The following is a 12346-nucleotide window of genomic DNA, read 5'->3' on the forward strand; positions in this document are numbered from 1 at the left end:
GAGAGAAAACAAACAATAGATTGTTGACGTCACGGAAATTCCCTTTACGCTATATTTGGGTACGACCTTGACCCATTGGAATCTTATCTCAACCTGTGAAGTGATTGTGACAATGCCAGATTTCTATATTTGGGTACGACCTGGGGTTTCGGAGTCTTATATCAACCTGGGATGACGTCACAATGCATAGTTCGGAATTTTCTGATGGATATCGTATTTTATTATATGACCTGTGTTTTTGCTGTATTTTGATTGGCCTATACGTTTCTCAGAGGCATTCATCAACTGCGATATCAACCCCGAAATCGGCGGCGAAAAGCACGCGAGGTTTTTGGACTCAGTCCAGATACCTCTCGCGAGTCCAGTAACCTGTGTCAAAAATAGATCGAATGAAACACCCTTTAGATAGACGTCATAATCACTTTTGACGTCGAGTCGTACCCAAATATAGCGTAACGCAGGTTTCTTAATCCAATGACATCGGGATAATCTATTGTGACGTCATTATTGTAGTCTGCAACATACTCGTAGATGGCGAAAGGCAGTAAGTTTACTGCGATCAACGGTGATCAACTGCAATTTTATGGAAAACGTTCAAGAATGATAGACGAGCAGTTGATGCATCGATAAAATATTGCGGTTCTACCAGTCTAAAACATTAGCAAAAAGTATTTGGATTTTTATATGGAACCATATACTACATGAAATGGATGAACTACTTTTGTAAAAAAAAAAAAAAAAAAAAACATTTGAAAATATCATCCTGTTTATTGTAGTAAAGTCTTTTTGAAGAGCCAGGATAATATCTCGTAATTGACAAATAATAAAACAGTAATTTACCTATTTCCAGGTGGATACGGTGAGTTATCAACCCTCGAAAATTATATAACCATCGGCCTCCGGCCTCGGGATATATCACTTACTCGGGTTGATTACTCACCCTATCCACCTAAAAATAGGTCGATAATTGTATAGTATCGGGGCGGGAAAATGTAGTTTCAGCCAATCGGGAGGGAGCAAAACACACAGCCATATAATAAATGAAAATATGAAGCATCTTAGACTATAGAAAGTTCAAATAAATTAATTGATAAATGATGGTGATGGTGATTATTTTTAATGTTGAATTAACTTCCTAAAGTCAGTAAACATTTTTAAGCATTACAATTGATTGTAAAAACAATAATGATGAAGTTACCAAGCTCACAAATTAATGAAATTTCTTAATAGGTTTCTAACAAAACACCAGTGTACATCAGATTATTTTAATGGCAAAAGCATGACCAGTGTTTCATCTAACATAACGTTTGTTTTGATAAGTATGTGGGCTGCCTCAGAAATCCAAATAACCGATAGGGTTTTATGCGAATTAAAGAAAGCCGGTATTGATTTCAAGTTACATGTACCATATGATAAATGATACTAAACCAATGCCATGCTTCCATCTGTAATGTCACAGTACTAGACTCGCTTCCCTTTAATTCAAAAATACGATTAATGGCGAGTTAAAAACGGATAAATTATCAGCTTTTAGAAGTTGGATAAATTAGACCAATCAAACAGTTAATCTTTTAATGAGTAAATAGCAATCATATTTTGCCAGCTTATGAAACACTAAAATCTCCGTAACTACCTACATTGTATCTATTTACTAATTAAAGTATATATTTACCTACAGTGTAGTTATTATAAAGATTACAAATATGAGGTTTAGATAAAGCTCGCATATAATAGACTTTCACATATATTTGTTAGTTTGTTTGATTAATTAACGTCCTATTAACAGCCAGGGTCATGTAAGGACGACCTCCCATGTATGCAGTGTGTTGCGTGTATGTAGTGTGCGTTGCGAGTTTTGTGAGACTGAGATATGTTCGTGTTGTGCCTTCTTGTATAGTAGAACTGTTGCCCTTTTTACAGTGCTATATAACTGAAGCATGCCACCGAAGACACCATGCAACACACCCCACCAGATCACATTATACTGACAACAGGCCACTTTTATAAGACGGCCAGGGGACAGAACCCAGATTCTACCTCACAGGGACGAGCGCTCAACAGAAGGCAAACAAGGGTTGTTGTGGAGGGAGATGTTTGGAAGAATAGAGTCTGTGTGAGAGAAGAGAAAAGTTATTATCCTTATTTTAGTCGCCTTTAACGGTCATGCAAATGGGGCAGCAATAAAATTATTACGCATTATAATAGATAATACTTACAATATCCAACGAAAATTAATAGCAAAAATATTTATATGGACAAGTCAAACAAATACTTAATAGGAAATTCCGGATATACATTTAAAGTTTTAATGACTCATTGGTTGGACATACTAGTATTACAAACAATGCCCGCATTGCGAAAATTATTTATAAACATCTCTCCTGAGCTAAAAGGTATCCTTAAAACCAGACATAACTTTAGCTTTGCAGACATGAAATTGTGAATTGACTAACAGCTATTTCATTTCAATTCAAAATACACAAGAAGAACAAATAACAGAACATCTTAAGGACGGTCACAAATTAAATGTCCACACTAACACAAATAAAGCCACATCATATTATTATTATGACGATATACGATGAAAAAAAGTAAGACACAGCAGGACAATGTGGACAAAACCAGATCACAAAGAGGTAAATACTAGTTTATGATAGATACTACTTAGAAAGGTTTCGGGCCAAAGAAGTAATACCAACAGGTCAAATGTTCTGTCCACACTGTTAGAATTACTTCTTTGCCCCATATTTACTACTTTAAGTAATTCGTATCCAACAGATACATGTTTATAAAGGTCCAGTGATATTTGGAATGCAACCTTTAACCTTTAATCTTAAACCCAAAATCAAAATTATTCGTTATTAGCAAGACAGACCAGAGTCATACTCATAGCTAAAACAAGCAAGTCAACATACAATAAAGGGTTACAAAAGAAAAGAACGTATCTTTTGTTGTTGGAGAAAGCAAATTAAATGTCTGACTGGTAAAATTAAAAGACAGGAGGTAATTAACTACAGATTGATCAACACCAGGTATGCATTTATTTTCAGAAATTATGATAGTTTTCAGTCCTAATTATATAATTTGAGGGACTGCTACATACCTGGGCGTCTTTCACCCCCTCTATCGGATATAAGAAAACACGGCCTGATAAGGGTTGTTATATCAAAATGGCATTGTAATAATTCTAATAATTAATAACAATAGCAATATCTACATTTAACCAGAGATTTAGATACTGTTTAAATCTCTGATATAACCTTAGCATGTAATATCACTAATGTACATTATCCTAGTAATGCTGAATAGCATTGTTAAAGTTATATGCGCCGTATTTCTATACTGATTAATCAAGAAGAGCTTTTGATATTGTATTGGACACCAAAAGTACCAACATTTTGATAATCATAATACTTAAAATGCATATTTTTTTTAATTTCACAAGTACAAATAAGAGCCGAAAATGCAGTTCTGCCAAATATAAGTATAATTATAAGGCATCATACACGTTTATTTGTCCATTTGACTTATTTTCATAGCTTAATTCATTAAACCTGATGGTTGTCAATAGATTACTATGATATATATACATTGTATATAATAAATTTGAAGAAAAAGTCTGAAGAGCTCCCTTGAATAGGGCGAAAGCGCTCACTAGTCAGTCGTTATTGTTTTTATTTCTTATATATATATTATATGCATTTTCCTAGAAATCTTTCACTAAAAATCATTGCTAATTATCATAAACGTAATCATCTTTCACCAGAAATACGAACCAACTTAGATCATAACTAATAACTATATCTTCAAAACACTTACCCAATACTGCTGAATAGCATCAGAAAACGAAGCATATGACACCGAAGATAGAGCAAAGCCGGCCAGCCCAATGAAAAGAAACTTATTTAAGTTCATCTTCAAAACCTCCCATCAGCGGTGGTACAACCGGTCGGCTCAAGTTCGAAATATGGTTATAAGGGTATTACAATTATGCAATTGTTATATATGTTGAGGATTTCCATATTCCTGGTATCATTTATGTATAAGTAATTACGTTCCGTTTACCAAGTAATGAGGTGTCTCTATACATATCTACTTCTAATATACCGGTAAACAACTGTAACTTTATACTTCGCGCCTGACTCATTGTTCAGTTATAAATTCCCTACTGAACTTCATGTAATGATGCACGTGTCTGATAATACTTTGGTTTACATAGTCAACATATATCTCGCTCCCATACAATCAAACAAAACATCAACATTCAAGTTACTTAAATTTTCACATTAGAGAATTTTGCTATTTACATGATAATTAACGTTACTTTGAAAGAGTTTAAAAAAATGATAGCCACTATCACAACTATTAAATAAGCTACAATTTGAACTGTTGATGAAAGGTGGTGGTCAAACTTATGTTAAAATTACAAAGAGACTGCCCACAACCATTGTTTTGTCTTTCAACTTTGCATATCAAAAGTACCACTAGTTGTCACTCTGCTTCGTCTTCTTGTGAATGTAAAAAGGTCCATAGGGCCTAAAATCTTCATATTCATTAAAACTATACATGCACCAACATGCCAAAATGGGACATCCTTTGTTTAGATATTATACTTTTTTTTTCATTCATAATTCATTTGAATAGATCGTATACTTTATATCGTATCTGTTCCATTTCTTTTAATTGTTTAACAATAAAATTTGTTTGAAATAATCATTTTTTAGAGTAACTCTAAGGGCGAAAACGAAATATTGCCCTCTGTCATCTTATTTCACCCTGTTAAAATTGTGTCCGTGATTTTAACTTGCACTGAAAATACTCTCAGACCATTTTCTGTCAATTCGTAAATCAGTTTCAGAATTAAAAATTTTGGAAAACAGTTTTTGGGTGACTGGTAATCAGATCACTTAATATACCTAGCTATACATTTCAATTTAAAGATAACAGAGTCCGACTCAAGTGAAAATGGATTTACAATTATAATACTAGATGCTGAACATAATGGTACAACCTAGAAAAATATTTGGTCGCCATTGTAACAAAATGGACGTCTCTGATTGGTTGAAATTTATAGATAATATCAGATTTAAGTGAAAATCGGTATATATGGGTTATGAGGTATGAATATCATGGTATTACTTTCAAAACGATTGGTTGTCATGGTTAATAAAATAGAGACCACTGATTGGTTAAAATTTAGATATTGTCATATTTAAGTTGGTATACATATATAAGAGTTATTAGTATACATTTTTTATTCGGACCAATAATCAATATCACTGTCGGTTCTTTGAAAATGCTTGAATTTAATTTTTTCTCGAAAAAAGGACTTAGCACAGCCATTGGTCTATCTAAAAAACATTTTGGTTGACCTCCAAATAAAGAAATAAACATGTGTTCACAAAACAAAATCTAAAATCCCAATTGCATATTTTTAACCGTCACACGAGCCAACTCTTTGATGAATGTGCATATGTCCATATAACATTGATTTGAAAGAGTGCCGTTCAATAAGGAAGTAAGACTATTGTCAAGGTCTGGAAACACCATTTTTGCAGACAGATTGAGATTTTTGCAGAGTATCAGGTATGACTAATAAACCAATCTTCCAAGTAATCTATATTGTAATTATAGTTGAATTAGAATACTGTTGTTTAGAAATGTATGACTAGTTCAATAGAATGTATATCGTCAATACAAAATATGATTGTCAATGCACAACAAAAAAACTAATTCGCATTACAACATGTTGTGGCGCCCTGCCAGGTGGTATCTAATGGATCACATCATGCACACACAGATGTATGTTTAAACATGCATCTATATTTCCTATCGGTATTTTGGGTTTTCCAAATATGATTTACCAACACAGGAAAACAAAACATGATTCAATAAAAAAAATATCAAATAATTTCCGGAGGCGACGAATTTTAACTTGTATTTCAAATAACATCTCCCCTATAAAACACTGCTTCTGTGGTTAACTAAAATTTTACACATTTACTAGTTTTTAGTCCCCTGCCAATGGAACCGGAGGGGATCATAGTGTTTGCCCCGTCCGACCGTCTGCACTTCCGTCCATCCGCTGTCTGTTTGTCCGGATTTGAAGAACGAATTTATGGACTTTGATCAACTTCATAAAATGTTAACATATGAGTAAATACAGCTAGGGTTGAATTAGGGTCAAAAGGTCAACTTCAAACGTCTTTGTTATTATAAATAAATTATTTCACAAATTTAGTTTCCGGACGATAACTTCAGAATATATTAACAGAATTTGTTCAATGTTCATACAATGATATCATATGAGGTGACATGTGAAATTGAATTTTGGGTCAGAAGGTCAACTACAATGGTCACTGCGACTAAAATTTTCACAAAATATTAGTTTCCATACGATAGCTTGAGACACATAAACGGAATTTGCTCAAACTTCATACAAATTTTAGTTTTCAGACCATAACTAGAGAACACATCAACATAGTTTGTTTCACTTTATATAATGATAGCATAACTAAGCAATAATAATAACTTCCCATAGATTAGAAAATAAAATTTGCGGTAGGGGACGTGTGTTGCTTGCAACAGAATAATGTATATAGATAAGACCGAACACGAACAAATCCGAGATAGATCTCGAAGAGTTTCTGTCTATTCCTTCTTTGACCGAAGCCAAATCCATCTGTCACTTTTTCCATTGTTTGATTCCTGTTCTGACACTAATAAAACCAAATGCATCTCGCTTATATTTTCCTATTTGATACGCTCTTTGACCTTGGGGAAGCAACATCCAATCGGTTCACGTTTCCTTGTCTGATCCTGTATCATGGTTTCTTGTTTGTTTCTCCTGATCTGAACAACAGTTTTCATAAAGGAGGGGTATCATTTTGGCCGTTTTACGGCCACTCAGTGATAGGCAAAACCAAGAATTGTGTGACTTTATTTCGGTATGGCTTACTTTCATATATCTATATTTTTTATTGGATAACTCCTTCAGGAGAGAGAAAACCGAACTACGTCACGCAAAAAAATCCCCAAAAAACTTCAGTTTTGATATGACATAATCCAGCGGTAGATATAACGACAGTGATAGTAACCTATGCAGTATTGAGGATGATAAGTCTGGGGATGGCCAGACGAACACAGCTCGTGACTAAAGACAGGAAAATATGGCTTTATAAAGTAATGATAAAACAATGCATTGTCTTCCCTGATGTTCATTCTCGAAAAGATTTACATAATATTGGTATATGTTAATTCAAACTCAAACCCAGACCACTGAAACACTCAGCGTAGGTTTTATAAACTACATTTTAATATGAGGCAGATCTCCTACTGAATTTCGCTCTGTTAACTAAATATCTTATCGTCTAGAAATACAGTGTGCTTGTGTATCGACTCAAACAAAAGGTTGTCACAGCTATCTATTAAAAAATTATTCTGAAACCACTTTTGTTAAACAAAAATCATGTTTGTTTCCAAATATTTTTCAAGCGTCCCATTTGGCACGCTGTATGTGAAACTATATATATGTGGTTAAAATTGATGTAATAGCCCATCGCTACGAATAACTTTGTCGGTGTGGTGTCTTATTAATTATAAAGATACTCCAACCGCCGAGAGAACATAAACGAAACTAAGTATTTGAACAATAAATGGTATTCAATCGTGTATATATGTGTCTAATTAACATACAAAATATACGAAATAATTTATTTTACTTTTGGTGGGAGTGCAATCAGTACTTCATTCCGTGCCGTGTAGGGCATAGTATCGTCGATTTTTTCCAGGACGAAGCTAATTATTTTCAATATTTCTTTCTTTTGAAGTTAAATAAGAAACTCAAACTCTTCAATGGTGGTATTGGTGTAAAATAAGTAACTTTTGTAACTGAAGAAAAAAAACTAATTCGTCTACTCATGTTTTTGATAGAGAGAATATATCATTCGTCAGAGGTGTAGCAACTGTAATGGTTGTCTGTCTTAGCGGTAACACACCACCACCACGCATAAAAAAAATCATTATTACTAAGTACTTAAAAAATATTAGAAACTTTCTCCACCTTATTTTATTTGACTGAACTTGCTGTGCCTTTTTTGGTCTCGGGGTTAAAGTCCAAAAATTGCCGAAATGCTAGAAATAAACTGGATAATAATAGATAATGTACTACATAGCCTGTTTAGTCATGCACTTTATTAATTATTAAATGGCTGTACTTCGGCTAATTGCCAGAACGATAAGGAAGTTAAAGCTGTATTTACCGATTTGTAATTTTAACGGAATACCATTATAGTAAGTTCCTGCATGGTAATCAGTTAAAGATTCCATCATGACATTAGAGGTATTTTTATATTCTTTTGTAATACAATTCTGTGAAATACTTAAAGATAAATAGAAATACCTTTTATAGTGCAAACTTGTCTTTAAGTACTGAGACGGAAGCTCGAGCTGCTAGTATGTGGAACATATCTCTCCAGAAAGATTCTATAGATCTTTACATAACTACACCACTCTGATTTACTGTTTGATATTCAATAAGCCTAGAATTGAATTTTTCTTTAAATATTTTGACTTTTAAAGAAAACCTGTCCGATTAAGAATCTCTCTGGTAAAGTCATAATGGAATGTTATATCTATAGTGCAGCTCTTAATTGGGTTTTTTTTTCGCTCAGTATTCGCTCAGTTGACATCGTTGGTAAGCTAAGGCTAGCTTGTGGAGATGTATTAAAGTTTCTTCAAACAATGACATAGTGTACTCCTACGCGTACTATGGACTTCCGGTTGCTTAAAATAATGTATATACAGTCATTTCATTAATGTTGAAATCCTTTTTCCGTTGCTAAGGAAACAGGATATATATATATATACACAATGTTACTTAATCTCATAGTATGATATACCGACACATATATAAGTGCCAGACACTGATAAAAACACAGGTTAAAAAGATTCCATGGATTTAGAATATCACAGGGTTTGCTGTCCATTCCTGTGTGTAATTTGTTTTTACTTTTTTTCACCCCGATTTGTACAAATTTTGTCAAAAAGATGGTTGAAATTTTGCTGGGTAGTTTTTCCAGTACTTATTGAGTCTTGACTTGAAGGTGTTAAGAGATGGTGAACACACCACTTCCTCTGGTAGAGAATTCCAGATGTTGATAACTCTGTTGCTGAAGAAGTGGCCTGATTATCCCAGTCTAAATTGCCTTTTATATAGTTTTCTGGAGTGCCCCCTCGTTGAAGTTCGTCCAATTTCATTGAATAGTGAGTCGACGTTCAGTATGTCCAAATGATTTAGAATTTTGTAGGTTTGAATGATATCTGCTCGTTCTCTACGATATTGAAGTGTAGGTAGACTCAGACTCTTTAAGCAATCTTGGTAAGGTAGATGTTTTAAATTCATTTTTAAATTTCATTCTGTTTTATTAACGTGTCTAAATAAATGAAGCGTATATGTGGAGCGACATAGAAGATCTAATCTGGATGTGTTATGTTGTGCTTTACCATAATACATTAAAAAGATAAACCTCGATACCTCGCATGATGAATCCGGAATTGAGCAGGACACAAAGAATGTATAACGTACTTTACAGAGTACATGTTCAGTATAGAGAACTGCGATCTGCTCAGTATATGTTCAGTGTAGGAAAGGAATGCCAGTCCATTAGAGACTACACTGGTAATCTCACTGAACAAATATTGATGATTTGAAAATTGTATAGCTATCCATTTTTCTATAGAGACACGCACTCAAAATCATTATGTATTTGTTCGCACAAATTATATCAATATTCATAAAAAATACCAAAATTATCACTTTTCACCACAATTTCGAAATCGACAGTACGAAGACATTAACTCCATCTTGATTTTGATACATGGTTTTGAATATTTCCCCTAAAATTTAGCCTTGGTTACGTAGCCATTAATTCCCTTTACAGCTGCGTTACGATGCTACGCTGGCAATATTTCTTAAAAAAAAAAAAAAAAAAAAACAACAGTGAATTTCACATGAATTTTTTCGCTTGCATTTTTTTTACACATATAATTCGTGTGAAATCACGTGAAGACATATTGCCTGTGTGCGTATATATAAACCTCTGTGGTGTCGTTATTATGCCGTTATGATTACGAGGTAATTTTTCAAGTAATTACGATATAAGTGTCTCGTTGGTTTGAGATAGCTTATCCCGTTATTAACCCGATAGTTTACTCGAAATTACGAGATATCACGATATATTACCTTGCTATGATAATATAAGTGGTAAGAAATAATCCAGTGCCTTAGAGATATCTACCAAATAATCGACCTACTTCATCATATTGAAGATCATGTCGATATTGTTGAAGGTGTGGCTATGAACAGGGGAAGAGAAGAAAATAATTAAATTAGAGATGAAAGACGAGTTTTGAAGGAGTCAAGCGACTTTGAGATTACAAGATCTTGCGGAAGAGAGTTCCAGTCTTGAATAGTGCGGGGAAAGAAGGAATGTTTGCGAGAATCAGTTCTACAGTAATGTATTTGGTATGCAAGTGTATAGGAGTGTCTGGTAGGGCGTAACTATGAGGTCAAGTATTGGTCTTATTTAATAGCTACTATGCCGTGAGTGATTTTGAAAAGCATAGTAAGCCGTGCATTTTTTCTTCTTACCCCTAAGCAAGGCCACTCTAGGTGTTCAAGCATGTCATTAACGCTTGAGGTGTTATAGAATCTGTTAGTGACATATCGAGCAGTTCTGCGTTGGACCATTTCTAGCTTATTTATGTCTCCCTTCTGGTATGGGTCCCACACTGTACAGGCATATTCAAGTGTGGGACGTACTAAAGATTTGTATGCTTGTTCTTTAATCTTTTTTGAATTAATTTTGGCTTAGAGATATTCGTGTGCATTTTCTGAAGAAAGTAAGAGATTATATACAAAATCTTATACATATAAAACATAATAAAAACATAATAAGCCAATAAAAGTGGTCATGTTTTGGGGTTGTCCTTTTCCTTAGGACATCAATTGTTTGTACTATGACGTTGCTGTTATTATCAGATAATTTTCTCGTAAAATTTACGAGAAAAACAAAGTTTAGAGTCTTACGTAGCTACCACGCAAGGGGGAATATATAGGAACTGCATAGATTCACAAGAGTTATCTCTCTTGTCATTTAAAGTAAAGTCCGGCATACAGTAGTCTTCATCTGATAACATGATTTTGCCATAAAGGATTACATTAGGAGGTAAAATGGATATTTCATGATCATCTCACATTTTCGCTTAGTGAATTAACAAAATCAACAGATGGAAAATTTAGACTCATTGCAAATTGAATCTGCATTCCCCATTCTGCAAAAGTGGTATGGACATGCTTCGCTTAGTGGATCATGAACAGTGACTTTGGAAGATCCATCAAATGTGACAATGGGTAGTGGCAACCAAACATAGCGACAGTTCGAAGTGGGATCATTTCAAGATAATATGTTAAAAATAACTTTGTCGCAGTCTATTCAGTTTGTATGCCGGATGCGGCATGTGTGGCGAGCAGGCATAATTTGGTTATAAATTTGTCTTTTGATTTGTGTATATTATAGATTGTAAGGGTATACGTACTGGCTCGCTATGGATTTACCCTAGGAGTCGGGGATACCCCAAAATATTGTGTGGTAACCAGTTTTTCAATAGACTCCTCCTCTCACTTGCCTAGTGAATCCCAGGGGGTTGAGATGTAGGAGATACATGTACAGTAACTGTATAATGGATACAGATTTTGGTTTTTGGTTTCTCCGTGGTGGAGAATATGGATATTACTCGCCAAGGATTTACCCTGGGAGTACGATGGAGCCTCGCAGATCTGGGTAGGTCAGCAGGCTATTCGGGTCAGGTACATACAAACTTTGCCAAGGTTAACCCTGGGGAGGTTGAGTAGCTGATTAGAACGAATATACGTATGGTAGTGGAGCACTGCCTCCGAAAATCACTCGGGCACAGTTTTCTATACTTTTTGTCGGTTTTCGATTATCTTATGCGTATACATGCATTTACATATTATTTTTGTCCAAACCAAACATAACTACCATTCTTTATATCTACCGTACCGCTCACAAGACGTCAAATTCACAATTTGTGGACTTGCCGTATAAATTCCCTTCAAAAAGACCTTCATATGTATTTTGTAAAAAAAATAATGCCTCGATGAGAATTTAATATTTTATGTGGTTCAGTTATATTGCCGAGTAGTTAAGCAATATCAAACAAGTACGATATAATGCAAACAGACGTTTTATAATGGTTTGCATAATCATTACTTTGCTCCATTAGCAGTAATAGGCACCAATTGTAGCTCTAAAGACGACATCAT

General features: G+C 34.2%; 1 protein-coding gene across 1 annotated transcript in view; it reads right to left on the minus strand.

Moving 5' to 3' along the window:
- The window catches only part of LOC138320824 (sushi, von Willebrand factor type A, EGF and pentraxin domain-containing protein 1-like), a 36933-nt gene extending 32885 nt beyond the window's left edge, over positions 1-4048 (minus strand). Inside the window, exon 1 of the mRNA XM_069264076.1 lies at positions 3820-4048. Within this exon, the coding sequence (XP_069120177.1) occupies positions 3820-3915 (96 nt within the window). The 5' untranslated portion in view covers positions 3916-4048. The remainder of the gene's footprint in view (positions 1-3819) is intronic.
- Positions 4049-12346: the final 8298 nt, after the last annotated feature.

This window comes from Argopecten irradians, chromosome 4 (assembly GCF_041381155.1).
Source record: "Argopecten irradians isolate NY chromosome 4, Ai_NY, whole genome shotgun sequence".
Classification (NCBI taxonomy): domain Eukaryota; kingdom Metazoa; phylum Mollusca; class Bivalvia; order Pectinida; family Pectinidae; genus Argopecten; species Argopecten irradians.